Here is a 19,502-nt window from a genome sequence, read left to right as displayed (position 1 = left end):
ATTGGCGCTATCCGGAGTCATGATAAAAGCCGTCCATTTAGCAGTTACGTTAAAATGTTTTGTCCTGCTGAGAAATCATGCAATCCTCGCAGCAGCAGCAGCAATTCAGGAACCATGACGCTATCTATACATCGCCTTTGGAGACAAAGTGGAAATTAAACCTCCTTCGTGCTAGGTTATGAAGGGAATCGATGGGTTGACGAATTCAGCTAGGGTTCAGTTCTGGCTCCATAGGTAGGTGCTAGATCTTCCCATAATTACGTTAGGAAGATCTGCAGTGGCATCGTTAAGAAAGTTACGAATACCAGTAACGTCTAAACTGAACGGCAGTGGGGCCAAAAGACATCCTTTGTCAGTCTGCCATGGGCTTCGGAGTAGTGTTGCAAATTAATGCCGCATTTACGGGTTACAGAACAGGACCCATAATTTAGCCCACTAAAAGCTGGCTCGCAGGGGCAGGGCACCTATAACAGCGAAGGGAGGAAGGGGGGCTCTGGCAGCGACGGTAGCCTCCCCAGAGCTGTGGCGGAGTTACAGGGCGATCTGGAGGCAGAAGAGTACAGTAAGGGTACCTCTGCGACAGGCGGTACAGTAAGGGTACCCCCTGTCCGGCACAGTAAGGGTGCCCGAGCCAAGGTCCAGGAGCCGAAGGGGGTTCTGGGAAGACCGCGACGGCGCCCCGTTAGTCCTTCGGGCGGTTGGGGGGCCTGACCAACCGGGGGTGTGCCACAACACGCTCCGCCCCTGTCAGAAGGGGCGGGAGTAGGAGACAGATCACGTGACCCAGCGGATGATCTGAAAATAAATATGTGCCGCACTGCTGGGCATCGACCCACCGTGCGTGCTGGCTCACCAGGCGGACGGAGCAGCGAGGGGCTGCTTGCCCTGGATCGCCCGTAAGATAACCCATTTATCGTCATATTTATGTTGTATGAAATAAACCTGCAGCAGTTCTTCACCCACAATGAAAGTGTCAGTGTAATCCTTGGGTGACGTCTGTGCATGCGTGTTGTGTGGAGCGGATGACGGTGTGGTCACTATGCCGCTGCCCGCGTCCCACACAGTGGGACATCAGCAGGGCAGCTTTCTAGTGGCCGCCCGTCGCAGCCTCCCCCCCCCCCCCCCCCCCCCCTTGTTCTGCCTCGTGAGCGAGGCCGCGCCCAGGGTGGGGAGCGCCCAATGAGTGTGCCGGTGGGAGGCAGGCCGTCAGGGGGGCGAGGCTAGCCCCCCCCTACTTAGCCGGCCCTCTCTCTCAGTTCCTCCTCTGCTTCCTGCGCGCCGCTCCGGCCTGGTCACGCGTATTCCCACCCTCTCCGCTTACCCTGCGTGGCGGAGACAGCGCGTTATTGGAATGTTTTAATGTTTCTCTTTTGCGTTGCAGGCGGAGTTACAGGGCGATCTGGAGGCAGAAGAGTACAGTAAGGGTACCTCTGCGACAGGCGGTACAGTAAGGGTACCCCCTGTCCGGCACAGTAAGGGTGCCCGATCCAAGGTCCAGGAGCCGAAGGGGGTTCTGGGAAGACCGCGAAGGCGCCCCGTTAGTCCTTCGGGCGGTTGGGGGGCCTGACCAACCGGGGGTGTGCCACAACACGCTCCGCCCCTGTCAGAAGGGGCGGGAGTAGGAGACAGATCACGTGACCCAGCGGATGATCTGAAAATAAATATGTGCCGCACTGCCGGGCATCGACCCACCGTGCGTGCTGGCTCACCAGGCGGGCGGAGCAGCGAGGGGCTGCTTGTCCTGGATCACCCGTAAGATAACCCATTTATCGTCATACTTATGTTGTATGAAATAAACCTGCAGCAGTTCTTCACCCACAATGAAAGTGTCAGTGTAATCCTTGGGTGACGTCTGTGCATGCGTGTTGTGTGGAGCGGATGACGGTGTGGTCACTATGCCGCTGCCCGCGTCCCACGCAGTGGGACATCAGCAGGGCAGCTTTCTAGTAGCCGCCCGTCGCAGCCTCCCCCCCCCACCCCTGTTCCGCCTCGTGACCGAGGCCGCGCCCAGGGTGGGGAGCGCCCAATGAGTGTGCCGGTGGGAGGCGGGCCGTCAGGGGGGCAAGGCTAGCCCCCCCCCTACTTAGCCGGCCCTCTCTCTCAGTTCCTCCTCTGCTTCCTGCGCGCCGCTCCGGCCTGGTCACGCGTATTTCCACCCTTTCCGCTTACCCTGCGTGGCGGAGACAGCGCGTTATTGGAATGTTTTAATGTTTCTCTTTTGCGTTGCAGGCGGAGTTACAGGGCGATCTGGAGGCAGAAGAGTACAGTAAGGGTACCTCTGCGACAGGCGGTACAGTAAGGGTACCCCCTGTCCGGCACAGTAAGGGTGCCCGAGCCAAGGTCCAGGAGCCGAAGGGGGTTCTGGGAAGACCGCGAAGGCGCCCCGTTAGTCCTTCGGGCGGTTGGGGGGCCTGACCAACCGGGGGTGTGCCACAACACGCTCCGCCCCTGTCAGAAGGGGCGGGAGTAGGAGACAGATCACGTGACCCAGCGGATGATCTGAAAATAAATATGTGCCGCACTGCCGGGCATCGACCCACCGTGCGTGCTGGCTCACCAGGCGGGCGGAGCAGCGAGGGGCTGCTTGCCCTGGATCGCCCGTAAGATAACCCATTTATCGTCATACTTATGTTGTATGAAATAAACCTGCAGCAGTTCTTCACCCACAATGAAAGTGTCAGTGTAATCCTTGGGTGACGTCTGTGCATGCGTGTTGTGTGGAGCGGATGACGGTGTGGTCACTATACACGGCAGACCCAAACCCTAGTACTACTATTACGTTATGGTACGAATCACCCTAGAGGGTTATCTCGGTGCAGGAACAGGTCAAAGGCAAGAGGAGGCAGCTTAGTTAGAACAGTGTTGTCTTAAGTGCTTTCCTGAACAGAAAGTGATCGGAGCATGTTTGAATATGAAGCGGCAGCTTGTTCCAATAGAGCGGGGCTCGGTGAGAGAAGGACCTGCCCAGATCGGGACTTTCTGACCCGTGGAACCGCGAGCAGAGCTTTATCACTGGATCTGAGGAGGCAAGAAGGGCGATAGCAGGCAAGCTTCGAAGCTAGGTAACTGGGGCATCTTCCTGTCAGATCATTGTGAGTGAGGCAGCAACTTATACAAATAATGATCTTCTGGAGCAGTCGTCAACGCAGGGACACAGGAAGGGAGCAGATGCACCCGCGGATGGTGTTCTGCACAACTTGTAGTCTTGATAACAACATCTCATTTGCTGAGGACTTCAGGTCGGAACCAAGTTGGCTTTTTCTTCCTTGAGTCGGCCTGACCGGACCCGCCTTCCACGCTGATGGAAGTTTCCCAGTGGTAACTGATAAATTGAATAAGGAACAAGTAGCAGGGCAGGCTGCTTGAAGACAGCAGCAGAGGTCTCGGAGGACAGATATCTAAGTGAGAACCTCATTTGTCTGATGCAAGCGCCTTCTGAGTTTCCTCCGGAGAAAAAGCATTGAACTTTCCTAAGCTTGTGGCACCGTCAGAGGAGGGTAAGATTAAATTAACCTCCTCAGGAGGGTTAGGGAAATTCTGGTAAATATATTTGATTTTGTTTTCAAACTGGCTGGCCAGCGAATCACAGAGTGCTTGTGACGCTTGCATTTCTTGAGAGCAGGCTCTAGGGTTTATGGAATCGTTAAGCACTTTACATAGCACTTTGGACGGATGTCCGGCCTGACAGATGTGGTTGGAGATGAAGGTTTCTTGGGTTGTTTTTATGTTGCAATGAAACAGTGTTAAAGCCGCTCCAGAAGTCTCCTCACCAATTGTATTGTTGGTTCATCGCCACCGTCCTCTGAATTTTTTACAAGACTCTTTCTGTCGTTAGGTCTGTTGTGTACCAAAGCCCATGAGATCCCGGTTGGAATTGGTACACAATTTAGGATGGTCAATCTTGTCAAGAGCCGAGTTTAAGGCTCCATGATAATCTAAGAGCGCTTGATCGACATCTAAATCTGCTGGTGTGACATATACTCAAACACCTCAGCGAAAGAGTCCTCAGTGATTTTCCGCTAGTGTCTGGATACATTTATTTGGGTTTGGGCGTTTTATCAATCACATTTAGCTTGGGAATCCTGAACCGTATAAGTGAGTCGTCTGTTCAGAGTAAAGGCTGGGGTTGTTCACAAGTTAGAGAGCTGGCATTAGTAAAGATGACGTCTAAAGTGTGCCCTGCAGCATGGGTTGGTCCATTAACTCTTTGGTGCAGGCCGAGTGTCTCTAGATCTGAAAGAGCTGGCTTGCCTCTGTATTGGCGGAGTCTTCCTCATGGTAATTGCAAATATCCCAGCAAAAGAAACAGTTTCGAGAGCAGAACATGGGACGCGATCCAGTTTTTTCTACCTTATTTTGCATCATACCCAAGTGTACCCCTTAATCCTTCTGCATCTCTATCTGTTAGAAAAGTCCTTCAGTGAAGGGTCCACAACCACTGCCTGTACAGGCCACACCAACAGATATGAGTTGTCTTTCCTTCTGGATAACAGACAGCTTGAAAAACCCAGGCAAAGAACTATTTGCACATGTCTGAGGCCAATCATACTTAACTAGGTCACACACAACATGGGGACTTACCAGCTCTGCAATCTTGTGTCTGTAGCACTCGCCGATCACGGAGATCCGGCCCTTGTTCAGCCTTAATCCTGATGAGGACATCTGGGTTGATAATGGCATGGCCTTAACAAGAGAAGAAAACACTCTGGATTAGACCCTTCACCCGGCACAGATCCTGTGGACACCATACAGGAACAAACAATGGTCCTATGGACACACCATGCAGGAACACACAATGGTCCTGTGGACACACCATGCAGGAAAAAACAATGGTCCTATGGACACACCATGCAGGAACACACAATGGTGCTGTGGACACACCATACAGGAACAAACAATGGTCCTGTGGACACACCATGCAGGAACACACAATTGTAATAGCCACATACTGTAAAAGTTTTGAATCTTGGATTGGTGATTCCCTCGACAAGCCTTGTAATGAGTGGGCAATAATAACTAAGTAACATATCCACTGTGAGTAGGTGGCCTGATGCTGTCCACTAGTTCTAGTGGGCACCTTGTATCAGTCCAATCAACCCCTTATGGTGAATGGTTAAAGACAACCTTATGTGAAAGCTATCCTAGTGGTAGCTATGGAGAGCAGCCTTCAGGCTAAGTCTTGAAGGAATGTAAAGCAGCTTGTTTTACCAGTCTATAATCTCTTGAATGATCAAATGAAAAGACAACCACACCAGGTATGTATTCAAAATATATGTATTTAATGTCAAACACACCCCTCTAGACTCTCTATGAGACTGGAGTTCGAAGTACCAAAGTTACAAGTGATTAAGCATCAGTGAAAGCACAAATACACGTTTGAGCCCTAGGGGCGTACCAAACCATATACTAAAAATGTGGTATAAGAACCACGGCTGGAATAGGCACAAGGCCTATTGCCTCTAGAATCGCTGGGACCCCAAGCAATCACCCAAGGTAGTGTGTCACTACAGGGGACCCACGGGAACTGTATGCAGTGCAGAAACACAACCGCTGGTTCCTATTATCTTCTAAGGTGAATGTCGCGGTTGGAATTTTAAAGATTAGGGACACTTCTAATCGAGTCAGGACCAAACCCTCTTGGACTTAGGTAGTTCTAGGGCTAGCACCCACGAGAGTACCGGAGTACTCGAGTTACCTCACCCAGGGAAGCCGGGTGCATAGGTGTCTCTTGGTGTCGGGTCGAGTCGTCGATTCCAATGGAAGCCTGTAAAGAACTGCTGCTGCCACGAAGAGGAGAAGTGTCCGGAGAGATCCAAGCCTAGATCTAGGATGTAAGGAACCTGAAAGCAGAGGGGACAGAGTCTGGGTCACTTGCCAGTGACCTAGGGCAGGATGGACAAATGCACACAGATGTCGGGTGCTTCAGATGAGTTGATGGGTGTCTTGAGTCTTCAGCCACGAGGTCCAGGAGGCGTCGACGAAGTCCACAAGCCGAATTCGAGCTGTCCCACGAAGTCCGTCGAGTGCCGCGGTGTCGGCGACCAGAAAGGATCCAACAAGCCTTGGCAACGGCAAGTCACAGGAAATCAGAGAAAGGACTGCGGTGCAGACCAGCAAGATATGATAGACTCACCCAGTGAGGGTAAGTAAGGGCAAGTCTGGAGCAACCAGAAAAGCCCCAGCAGAAGTGGAGTTGCCTTCGTGGGGACCTGCTAGCCAAAGGGCTAGTGATCGCGAAGGAGCCTCGAGCGGTCGCACTTGAAGCTGGCCGACGGGTCACTCGTGGAGTGGAGGCCAACAATCTTCGGTGCAGGAGGTGCTCAAGGCTGGGGCTACTCAGAGCCCAAAGCACAACTTCGAGGATGACCAGGAAGATAGTGTTGCTGGAAAAGTTCACAGTGTCCAGGGGTCACGGTTCCTCATCACCCACGATAGCCACGGGCCTCAGCTTTGCTGTGGACTCAGGGTAGCCTCGGGGAAGTCTGGAAATCCATCTCTGGGGATGCAGAGACTTCGGCGTCCGGCGGGAGCTTCAGAATTGCAGACCGGTCAGTTGCTTCTTTGGTGCCTGCCAAGCAGGGGAGTCACTCCTTGACCCCAAGGGAGATTTCTTCCGTCTTCTAGTCGTGATAGAAAGTCGAAGGTCCAGGATATATGTTGCAGAGGTTCGCCAGGGTAATCTAAAGTCCTAGGGACTGGATTCCTATACTTATACTAAGTTTAGGGGATGGACTAACTCTAAGGCCCCACCTATGGGTGGGCCTGGGGTGGGGGTGGTTACGCCCCTGCCCCTTTGTCCAGTTTCGCACCAGAGCAGGGGCTGAGTGCCCCTGCAACAGGTTTGAACCGGGCTAGGCACAGGGACACCTTGTGTGCCCCAGGCAGTGTCTCAAAAGCATTCTCTGAATGCATCCACCCTGCCCCAATACACATCTGCCTGTCTGGGGAGGTGGTTACACCTCCCTGTGACCGGAAACCTATTGTCCAGGCCTCCCCTGCCGGAGTTTCCCTCAGCAGCAGGAGGCCAGACCCGTGTCTGTGGCAGTGGCATCCATTTTGTGATGCCAGGGCTTTGGAAAGATTTAACCGGGTTAAGTCAGTGTGAACATGTCTCTCCCTCTAGAAGGGTGGAATGCTACCCCCGCCGCCAGGACTGGCGGGGGGTAGTATTCCAAAGCGTTTGCCACCAAACACGACATGTTTTGATGCAGCCGTCCCAAAGTTGGCATTTACCGCAAGGTTATAATGCACTTAAGAGTATATGGTTTGGCTGTATCACAGAACAGCCATAAGGAAGTATTTCTGAATGCTGCAGAGGGGCTCAGCTCATGCTTGGGCACCCTCTCACATAAAACCAAGCACTCTGCCTTCAGGATTGTCAAGGTCTGACATAGGAGTGGCTTATAGGTTTATATGTGTCTGTATAAGGTAGTGATACAGGTAGCCTATACCACAGTAAGGGGTACAAGCACACCCTTACCCAGGTTGCAGTAGCAGACCTGTGGTGTCATTTTGGAGTGCTTACCAGGGGTGGCATAATACATGCTGCAGCACCTGGTAGGCCTCTGAGGTATCTATGCCCTAGGTACATAGTATACCATATACTAGGGGCTTATAAGGCACTCCAGAATCCAATTAGATATGTACCTAATGTACATGGAAACCATTTTAGAGAGGAAGCAGCTAGGCTGTGGTCCTGATTAGCAGGGCCACAGCCAGACTGAGGTCGAAAAACAGTGAAACACCATCAAAAAGTGGGGGTACCCATGTGAAGCAGATCCTACTCTCCTACATCCACCACTCATATTACTTTCATATTTCACTATACTAATTCACCACTAACACTTTATGGGTTCCAGAGTAGCATGCTACTTGCCAAAAAGTGCTTTCATCAGCCCATCAGGGATAGCAAGCGCTATATCAATGCAACCCTTTTTCCCTCCTCTATCCTTCCACTCTTCTTCTCAATCCAAATAACTGACTAACATATCCACAACTCAAATTACTTACATATTTCACTATACTAATTCATCAGTAATCTTTTATGGGTTACGGAGTAGCGTGCTACTCGCCGAAATAGGGCTTTGGCGCCTCGTCAGGGCTAGTAAGCGCGATATAAATGCAATTACAATACAATCTTTGCCATGTGGCTGCATGTTGAAGTGTAGCTCTAGGTTTTCGATACTACAACAAGCCAGTGAGACGCATCATCCCACACCATGGCCTGACAAATCTGGAACCAATAGTCTCTAGGGCTATCCTCTTACATACCAACCAGGTAAGAACAAACCTCCCTTTGTCTTTAACCGAGCCTGACATGGACGGAGCGCTGAAACTTTTCAAACACGCACCCCCAGTCACATATCTGGGTTGAATCCATCATCATTCTTTAGCTCACTTTGCCACCCCAGTTCAGACATAGCTATATGCAAATAAGTCTTGACCCTGTGCCTCATGGGAACAGTCCAGACAGAACTGCCAAGCCATGTCTTCCCTGGACCGGAATCAAACATACTGGGACCAGTTCTGGGCCAACAGCCCTCATCAGCCAGGCTAGCTTGAATCCAGTGGCAAAGTGAGCAAGGGACCCACGTCTGGGCATACCCTGCCAGCTTAGGGCGAACAAAGCAAACACAAGGAGATGATGGACGGAGTGCTGAAACTTTTCAAACACTCACGCCCGTCACAGATCCAGGTTGAATACATCATCATTCTTTAGCTCACTTTGCCACCCCAGTTCAGACATAGCTATATGCAAATAAGTCTTGACCCTGTGCCTCATGGGACCAGTCCAGACCGAACTGCCAAGCCTTGTCTTCCCTGGACCGGAATCAAGCATTCTGGGACCGGTTTCGGGCTAACAGCTGTAGGAAGGTGGAATCTGACTGCATGGTTGCCTCCACTTTTTTCCTGGTGTTTTGCTGGGTTTTGACTTAGTTGGACTGGGATCCTGCTATTCAGGGCCCCAGTCTATCTGCTTTCTCCTTAAAATGGATTCCTTGTACATTAGGTACACTCCAGATTGGATTCTGGGGTACCCTTGTGAGTTCCTGCATGGACACACCATGCAGGCACAAACAATGGTCCTGTGGACACACCATGCAGGAACACACAATGGTCCTGAGGACACACCATGCAGGAACAAACAATGGTCCTGTGGACACACCATGCAGGAACAAACAATGGTCCTGTGGACACACCATGCAGGAACAAACAATGGTCCTGTGGACACACCATGCAGGAACACACAATGGTCCTATGGACACATCATGCAGGAACAAACAATGGTCCTGAGGACACACCATGCAGGAACAAACGATGGTCCTGTGGACACACCACGCAGGAACAAACAATGGTCCTGTGGACACACCATGCAGGAACACACAATGGTCCTGTGAACAGACCATGCATGAACACACAATGGTCCAGTGGACACACCATGCAGGAACACACAATGGTCCTGTGGACACACCATGCAGGAACAAACAATGGTCCTGTGGACACACCATGCAGGAACACACAATGGTCCTGAGGACACACCATGCAGGAACACACAATGGTCCTGTGGACACACCATGCAGGAACACATAATGGTCCTGTGGACACACCATGCAGGAACAAACAATGGTCCTGTGGACACACGATGCAGGAACAAACAATGGTCCTATGGACACACCATGCAGGAACACACAATGGTCCTGTGGACACACCATGCAGGAACAAAAAATGGTCCTGTGGACACACCACGCAGGAACAAACAATGGTCCTGTGAACAGACCATGCATGAACACACAATGGTCCAGTGGACACACCATGCAGGAACAAACAATGGTCCTGTGAACAGACCATGCATGAACATACAATGGTCCAGTGGACACACCATGCAGGAACAAACAATGGTCCTGTGAACAGACCATGCATGAACACACAATGGTCCAGTGGACACACCATGCAGGAACAAACAATGGTCCTGTGGACACACCATGCAGGAACACACAATGGTCCTGTGGACACACCATGCAGGAACAAACAATGGTCCTGTGGACACACCATGCAGGAACAAACAATGATCCTGTGGACGCACCATGCAGGAACAAACTGGTCCAGTGGACACACCATGCAGGAACACACAATGATCCTGTGGACGCACCATGCAGGAACAAACAATGCTCCTATGGACACACCGTGCAGGAACACACAATTGTAATAGCCACATACTGTAAACGTTTTGAATCTTGCATTGGTGATTCCCTGGACAAGCCGTGTCATGAGTGGGCAATAATAACTAACTAACATATCCACCACTCATATTACTTTCATATTTCATTATACTAATTCACCACTAACACTTTATGGGTTCCAGAGTAGCATGCTACTTGCCGAAAAGTGCTTTCATCAGCCCATCAGGGATAGCAAGCGCTATATCAATGCAACCCTTTTTCCCTCCTCTATCCTTCCACTCTTCTTCTCAATCCAAATAACTGACTAACATATCCACAACTCAAATTACTTACATATTTCACTATACTAATTCAACAGTAATCTTTAATGGGTTCCGGAGTAGCGTGCTACTCGCCAAAAAAGGGCTTTGGCGCCTCGTCAGGGCTAGTAAGCGCGATATAAATGCAATTACAATACAATCTTTGCCATGTGGCTGCATGTTGAAGTGTAGCTCTAGGTTTTCGATACTACAACAAGCCAGTGAGATACATCATCCCACACCATGGCCTGACAAATCTGGAACCAATAGTCTCTAGGGCTATCCTCTTACATACCAACCAGGTAAGAATAAACCTCCCTTTGTCACTCGATATACTTCGTGGGTATACTGTGTACCCAGGGCATAGGTACCCCAGAGGCCTACCAGAGGCTGAAGCATGTATTATGCCACCCCTGGGAAACGTTCCAAAATGACACCACAGGACTGCTACTGCAGCCTGGGTAAGGTGGTGCATGCACCCCTTACTGAGATATAGGTTCACTATATCTCACCTATCACTGCACATAGAAACCTATCAGTCACCCCTATGGCAGGCCTTGTCAATCCTGAAGGCAGGGTGCTTGGTTATATGTGAGAGGGTGCCCAGGCATGAGCTGGGCACCCCTGCAGCCTTCGGAATCTATCCTCTTGGGTTGTCAGTGGTGCAGCCTGACCATGTACTCTTAAGTGCATTATAACCCCGCGGTAAATGCTAACTTTGGACTGGCTGCACGGAATCATACCCCCACACCAGTAACTGGTGTGGGAATATGATCCCACCCTTCTAGAGGGAGAGACATGACAGCACCGGTATACCCGGTACCAGCATAACAGAGCCCTGGCATCACAAAATGGATGCTGCAGCCACAGACACAAGTCTGGCCTCCTGCTGCTGACCGAAACTCCTGCAGGGGAGGCCTGGACAATAGGTTTCCTGTCACACAGACAGGCTGATGTGTATTGGGGCTGGGTGGGAGCACTCCAAGAGTGCTTTGAAGTCCTGCACTGGGGGCACATTTGGTGTCCCTGTGCATAGCCCAGTTCAAACCGGTTGCAGGGGTGTGTAATTGTACAAAGGAAATGGGTGTGGCCACCCTTCTTTCCAAACCCTCCCATAGGTGGGTCCCAAGAGTTAGTCAAACCCCTTTCTTAGGTATAAGCAAGGAATCCCTGGCAACAGGACTTTAGATATCCCTGGACGAAACTCTGAAGCTGAATCCTGGAACTTTGCAGGCTATGCCCAAACATGGGTCCCTTGCTCACTTTACCACTGGATTCAAGCTAGCCTGGCTGATGAGGGCTGTTAGCCCGAAACCGGTGCCAGGATGCTTGTTTCCGGGGAAGAGATGGCTTAGCAGTTCGGGCTGGACTGTTCCCATGAGGCACAGGGCCAAGACTGATTTGCATATAGCTGTGTCTGAACTGGGGTGGCGAAGTGGGCTAAAGAACGATGATGGATTCAACCCAGATCTGTGACTGGGGGTGAGTGTCTGAAAAGTTTCAGCGCTCCATCCATCATCTCCTTGTGTTTGCTTTGTTCGCCATAAGTTGGTAGGGTATGCCCAGACGTGGGTCCCTTGCTCACTTTGCCACTGGACCCAGATCTGTGACTGGGGTGAGTGTCTGAAAAGTTTCAGCGCTCCGTCCATCATCTCTTGATGTATGCTTTAACCAAGGCTGGCCAGACCAAAAGGAACCAGCTTGTCTCTTCCCACAGCGAAAGGAACATATGTATTGTAAGAACGCGTAGTAACTAGAGCGGCTTCAGAGCCCTGTGCTACAGCTATGCAGAGTATTTGTGCGTACTTACTCCGATGCGCGTATTCTTGCAACAACTGTGAGCTAGAGTCTACGTTCAACCACTTCTGCTCTTCTGCCAACTTCTTTACTATTTTATATCACTGAATCTTCAGAGTTTGGCCTATTTTGGCTCAATAAACAATGACTTTTTACTTACCAGCAAATGACATTTTTTCAAACTCGTTTTCAACACAACTACAAAATAGCACAGCCAAGCAAACAAAGGAATGTCACCCTCAGACTGTTCCATGGCACCATCTTCTACTCTCAAAGACAATGCAGTCAATCTCTGTTGAGAACAAAAGTAAACATTCACACTTTTTCAATTTAAAAAAGCCCTCTTCACATTAAGTACATCTTAAGAAGTCCCCTCTGAAAGCACAACCCTAGAGTTTGTGCATCTGCTTGGAACGTACCTACATAACATCAAAGAAACCATCTTGTTTGCCAGACTATTTCTACAAGGACGCACTTGTTTTCTGATTCCCACCCGCCCTTCACCCCGACACATTACTAGACAGGCATCCGCTGATCAGCTTGCAACACAATTTTTACTAAAACGAACATTACTATATATATTAACAGACGCCAATCCAAGGGGTAATAATAGTATGGGTTTTCATCAAAGCAACGATGGGACACCAAGAAAGTAGCCTTCTGTACATAGAGCGCTGTGGTGCAATTAATCAATCACTCAAACAGGATTTATAGAGCGCTGCTATTCACCAGCGAGGGTATCCAGGCGCTGAGAGCCCTGCTGCTCGGGTGGAACTAGTTGAACAGCCAGGTCTTGAGTCCCTTTCAGAAATTCCTGAAGACAGGGTGAGGAACGGAGGTGGAGGATGTTCCAGGACGGCGAGGTAGGAGAAGGAGCGTCCTCCACTGTTGCTTTGGTTGATGCGGGGGGTGTGGGCGAGGGAGACGGACGCATAGCGCAGGTGTCTGGAGGGTTGGTGGAACACATGCATTGGTTGAAGTATTCTGGTCCTTGATCATGCAGTGCTTTGTAGGCGTGGGTCAGCATCTTGAATTGACATCTCTCGTGGACGGAGAGCCAATGAAGTTTCTTGAGGTGCGGGTGATGTGGGTCCAATTGGGGCGGTCGAGGTGAGTCTGGCCGCTGAGTTCAGTAGGGTCTGCAGCCTCTTCAAAAGGTGGCTGGTAATTACTACGTAGAGTGTGTTGCAGTAGTCCAGGCAGCTAGGGACAAGGGTTTGAGTGACGGTATGTTTGGTGTTAATTGGGAGCCATTTGAAGATCTTTCGTAGCATGCGAAGAGTGAGGAAGCAGGAGGAAGAGACTGCGTTGATCTGGTTTTCCAGGGCGAGTTGGCTGTCCAGGAAGATGCAGAGGTTTCAGGTGTGGTCTGGAAGAGTGGGTGAGGGTCCTAGTTCAGAAGGCCACCAGGAGTAATTCCACGGGCGGTGTTGTTCCTGAAGATCAGTACTCCTGTTTTGTCTGTGTTGAGTTTGAGGCAGACGCTGGTCATGCTCAGGCGAACGCTGGTCCTCGTCATGGCAGGGTCTTCAGACAGAGAGGATGAGCTGGGTGTCTACGTGGGATATGATGTTCAGTCCATGGGTTCTGACGATGTTGGCCGGGGGGGGGTCATATAGGCACTGAACAGCGTGAGGTTAAGGGATGAACCTTGAGGGCTGCCACAGAGGATGTTCTTGGGTTCCAAGTTGAAAGATGGTAGGTGGTTTCTCTGGGTTCTCCCAGTGAGGAAGGATGCGATCCATTTGACGGTGTCCTCTTGACTTCCTATTCGATGAAGCCTCTTCATCAGGGTGGGGTGGGACATGGTGTCGAGAGCTGCTGATAGGTCAAGGAGGATCAGGGTGACCATTTCTCCCTGGTTTAGGAGGGTTCTGATGTCATCCGTGGCTGCGATCAGGGTGGTTTTGCTATTGTGGTTCATATGGAATCCTGATTGGGATGAGTCCAGAAGATCATTGTTCTCTAGATAGTCCGCAAGTTGCTTTGATGGCCTTTTTGAGGACTTTGGCAGGAAAAGGGAGCAGAGAGATGAGATGGTAGTGCTTCAGCCCGTTGAGGTCGGTGGACGGTTTCTTGAGGAGGGGCCTGACTTCAGCAGGATTCCATTCTTCTGGGAAGGTGGCCGAGGTGATGGATATGTTGAAGATGGCAGTGAGCTCATTGCTGATCGTCCTGATTCCGATGTTGAACGATGCTGAACATGTGGTGGGGACAGGGGTCCATGGGTACTCCTCAGTGGACAGACTGCATGAGGACTTTGGTGCTCTGTGTGGAAAGCTGGGCCCACGCAATGGTCTGGTGGTCGGAGTTTGCATTTGCGGGAATGTGAGAATGTCAGAGGTGACGGTTTGGGGTTCAAAGTGGTTGTAGATGGTGGCGATCTTGTCGTGGAAGAAGTCTGCAAAGATGTCGCAGAGTTCTTGGGAAGGGGTGATGATGTTTTCGGTGGTTGAGGGGTTGGAGAATTCCTTAATTATGCTGAACAGTTCTTTGCTGTGTTTGGAGCTGGCTTCGATGCGGTCGGCTAGGGCATTTCTTTTTCATCTCCTTCAGGAGTTGGTAGTGGTGGCTGAACGGTGTCTTGAAGTGGATGCAGTCTGTGGGCCTCCTGCTGGTGAGCCATTTCCTTTCTAGTTGCTTGCAGTTGTGTTTCGTGGTTCTCAGTTCCAAGGTGTACCAACTGACCTGTTTGGTGGTCCGGGTGGTGAAGTTCTTGACAGCCTGATCAAGATTGGTTGTGGTGTCAGGGTGGGAGGTGTTGAGGGCATCGGTCCATTGGCCTATTGGCCTTCAGATACTTTGGTCCAGCTGGGGTGTGCGGTGCAGAGCACTTGGTGGCTGTGCTGGCTGCTCCTGTGATGGTGAATTGTAAGATTGAGTGGTCTGTCCAGGTGACTTCGGTGACGTGGCTGTACTTGACTCTGTCGCTGGTTGTGAAAATAAAGTTGAGCATTCATCCTGCATTGTGTGCAGGGCTGGTGACTAGGTGGGTGAGGTCGATGCTGTTCATGCTTTTGAGGAGGTTGGCTTTGTTGGCGTAGTTAGGGTCGTCGAGTTGGAAATTGAGGCCTCAGAGGAAGACGTAGTGTTCGGTGTCGATGGCTTGTGGTGCAATGAATTCAGCGATGGCGTTGCAGAAGCTGGGGTGTGTACCTGGAGGTCTGTAGGGGAGGGGGCCTCTGATGGTGGTTTTGCGGTCTGTTTGAGTAGGAATCCAAACCTGGGTACAATATGCGCCTGGCCATAATCAGAGAGGATCATAAACCTTGACATGGCATCAAATGGGGATTCACCACAGTGAAGTATGCTTTTCCACCGGGAATCAATCTCATGTGCATCAAACGATGTTATTCACTTTGTTGTGGTGTAGTGCAGTGCAGTGTAGCGTAGCGTAGTGCAGCGCAGCGTAGTGCAGTGTAGTGTAGAGTAGTTGTCAGGTCCCGCGTAGGCCTCTCAGGATCGGTTCGTTGCTCAATGGGGGCCCCCCTATTGACAACCCTAATTCCGAATAGCCGTAAAGGCACGGAAGCTTAAGGGGGTCAATCGAGGGGCAGGAAAGGATGGGAACAGCGGGGAGGGAGATCTGTAAAGCAAGCACAGGTTTGGTTAGCCGGATTGCCTGTAGCTGAATTGGCTTTACACCCACTTGACTCACATAAACAATTCAGTCTACCTGTAAAGAAAAATAACCAGTTCTATCTGTGACAGCAGAAGGGCGATTAAATATCGTCAAGGCCGCTTCAACGCCAGCTAGCTGCAGTGTGCACGACTGTAGATACACAAACAATACATAAGCACCCCATGTATTATACCAGCAGCAGAATATACCTTTTTGCCACTATAGGGTAACACCATATACCCACCAAAGAGGGTGTGCAGGTAGGTCTCACTGAGGAAGGAAGGTCTTACGCTGTAGCCTAGCTGCCCCTCTACAAACCCCCAGCTAGAAGACAACACAACACACACAGTTCATAAATACATGTTCAGCGGTGACTTCAGGAAAGGCAAAACATTGGTGTAAAAAGAATTCACAGCGTGGTATTTAGGGTCATACCACCTGGTAAAGTTCAAGCGTGTATATCGAGCGCTCCACGCACTCACTCCGATACTCTTAAATGCCTGTTAATAAGTCTCACAAGCGTATTCGTTTTTTGGCAGTCTTGGATATCATCAGCACGGAAACACAAACGGAAGCTCAAACGTGTGCCCTAAAGGACTCTTGGCGGTGTCACTGACACCCTTACCGCACCCGGGGAACTCCACAATGAGATCTGCAACACGGTCAGGTCAGGCTCCAGGATAATCTGCGAGCAGTTCTCCGCGGTTCCTGGCTATATGGATTCCCGTCTATTGCGCCGCGTCACTTCCTGTGCGCGCGCGTCGGGCCTAGAGGTTGCTGGGAAGCGTAGTCCCTTGGCAGCTTTGGTAGTCTCCCATAATCCCCGCATTGCGCGGATATGGTTCGCGGCCTGATTCCAACGGCCCGCTTCTTCCCTGATGGACGGCGAGAGGGCAGAGGTCAGGTGAGTTTTCATGACAGCACATCCCTCTCCCCGCGACCTCTGCCAGGAGCCAGGTTTGTCGGGATATTTCGCATGGAAGGCTTTTACACACCGAGGAGCATGTACCCCCCTGGCAGGTTCCCAAGAATCTTCTTCCCGTCCGTATCCTTTCCAAGATACCAGGTACCAGAGTTTGGACCCCCGCATTTTTGAGTCGAGGATGGCCCTGACTTCGTACTCCGGTTCATTGTCTACCCAGACAGGAGCAGGATTCTTCTTCACCGGGGTGTAGGAAGGTTTCAGCAGCGACACGTGAAATACTGGATGTATTTTTAGAGATTTTGGTAGCGCTAGCATCATAGCCCTAGGGGAGATAACTTTCTTTATCTTGTATGGCCCGATGTACCTTGGGTTGAATATGCTGTATTTCCGGAATCGTATGTTTCTGGTTGATAACCATACTACATCATCCTTCTGATAACGAGGATTAGGTTTCCGGTGTTTATCTGCCTGGTCTTTGTACACTATTTTAGCTTTAGCCAAGTTTTTGTATGTACTCAGAAGGATTTTTCGAATGTGTTTGGTTCGGGTACCAACTTCCGGGACCCCCGGCCCGCTCACTGGTTGGATCAAAGAGGTAAAACGAGGATGGAAGCCATAGTTGCTATAGTAGGGTGAGTACTGTGTAGATTGATGTGTGGCGCTATTGTAAGCCACTTCGGCCAAACAGAGCCATTCAACCCAAGAATCAGAATTGTCTGCCACATAGCAACGTAGGTACTGCTTAAGATTCTGGTTGAGTCGCTCCGTCTGCCCATCCGACTGGGGATGGAAGCTAGTTGATTTGGATGACTTCATGTGTAACGCTTTACACCACTCCTTCCAAAACTTAGCTGTAAATTGAGGGCCTCGGTCCGAAACGATATTGGCCGGGAGTCCGTGTACTCGTATAATGTGGACCAGGAGTAACTGGGCTAACTGCCCTGCCGTGGGTTCTTTGGCACATGCGATAAAATGTCCCATCTTGGTGAGGCTGTCTACCACTACTACAATGGTTGTACATCCTTGGTCCTTTGGAAGACCCACTATAAAATCAATAGAGATGGTTTCCCATGGTTTCAATGGTGTGGGTAGAGGTTGCAAGAGACCCTGCGTCTTCCCATGGTCCGTTTTGACTTTAGCGCAAGTTTCACAGTGCCTTACCATGTTTGTGGTGTCTTTCACCACTGATGGCCACCAGAATTGTCTTGCTATTCTGTCAAGAGTTTTTCTGACCCCATTATGGCCAGCGCTGGGCGTGGAGTGACACATCTGCCATACTTCCTCCCGCAAGGACTTCGTTGGTACCAGCAATTGATTGCCTTTCATCGGCAGACCTTGGTGTAGCTTCCATTGCGGATGTGCCTTGATTCCTACGAGTATCCTTTGAAGGAAGTCATCCGTATGTAAAACTCCAATGACCTTCTTTGGGTCCAAAATAGCCTGCTGTTCTTCTGTCGTATGTTCAAGGGGGGTAGTCTGCCTGGATAAGGCATCTGCCTTTCTGTTCTCTGTCCCGGGTCGATATGTCACTATAAAGTGGAATTCCGAGAAAAACAACATCCATCGCAACTGCCTAGGAGATAACATGCGAGTTGAGCGCATGAACTGCAGATTGCGATGATCAGTATAGACCGTGACTACATGTTTGGCTCCTAATAACCAGTGCCTCCAATCCATGAAGGCTTCTTTAATGGCTAAGAGCTCTTTTTCCGCTTTAGTGTATCTGGTCTCAGCAGGGTTTAGCTTCCTGGATAGGTAGGCAACTGGATGTAATTGCCCGGTAACCGCATGTCTCTGTGAAAGAATAGCACCTATGGCTACATCAGAGGCGTCCGCCTCTACAATGTAAGGACGCTCAGGGTCAGGGTGAGCCAACACCGGAGCGGTCACAAAGGCATCTTTCAAACATTGAAAGGAATGTTCGGCTTCAGCTGACCAACTAAACTTTACGTTCTTTCGTAATAGGGCTGTGATGGGTGCCACCATGTTTGAGAATCCGTTAATAAACCTGCGATAAAAGTTCGCGAATCCCAGGAAACATTGCACGTCCCTCACTGTGGCAGGTTGGGGCCAGGTTTTTACCGCCAAGATTTTCCTGTCAGACATTTCTTGCCCATTGGGTGTCAGTATAACTCCTAGAAACTCCACCTTATCCACGTGGAACTCGCATTTGCTGAGTTTACAGTACAAGTTGTTTCTTCGTAATGCCTCAAATACTTGACAGACATGCGCCCGATGCTCCTCAACCGAGGAAGAGTAAATGAGGATGTCATCTATGTATGCTACCACAAACCTGTCCAAGAACTCCCGCAACACCTCATTCACGAAGTATTGAAATGCAGCGGGAGCGTTGCACAGGCCGAATGGCATTACGGTATATTCATACAGCCCATACCGTGTCCTAAAGGCTGTCTTCCATTCGTCCCCCTCTCTTACCCTTACTAGGTGATATGCCCCCTTTAAATCAAGCCGCGTGTATATGACTGCTGTTTTGACTTGTTCTAAAAGTACAGGGATTAAGGGTAAGGGGTATCTATTTTTTATGGTGATATCGTTTAGTGCGCGAAAGTCTATACAAGCCCTCTTTTCTCCGTTGGCTTTAGGGATAAAAAAGAGGGGAGAGGCAGCCGGAGATCTGGAAGGACGGATAAAGCCATTCTCTAGGTATTTGTCCAAGT

General features: G+C 50.3%; 1 protein-coding gene across 1 annotated transcript in view; it reads right to left on the bottom strand.

The window, feature by feature from the left end:
* LOC146822510 (uncharacterized) overlaps positions 1-19,502 on the bottom strand; it is a 181,694-nt gene that overhangs the window by 101,486 nt on the left and 60,706 nt on the right. The window contains exon 3 of the mRNA XM_085613627.1: positions 4,582-4,683. Within this exon, the coding sequence (XP_085469753.1) occupies positions 4,582-4,683 (102 nt within the window). The remainder of the gene's footprint in view (positions 1-4,581; positions 4,684-19,502) is intronic.

Source organism: Triturus cristatus, chromosome 6 (genome assembly GCF_964204655.1).
Source record: "Triturus cristatus chromosome 6, aTriCri1.1, whole genome shotgun sequence".
NCBI classification, from domain to species: Eukaryota; Metazoa; Chordata; class Amphibia; order Caudata; family Salamandridae; genus Triturus; species Triturus cristatus.
The sequence above is the reverse complement of the archived record's forward strand: the minus strand, read 5'-3'. Positions and strand labels throughout refer to the sequence as shown.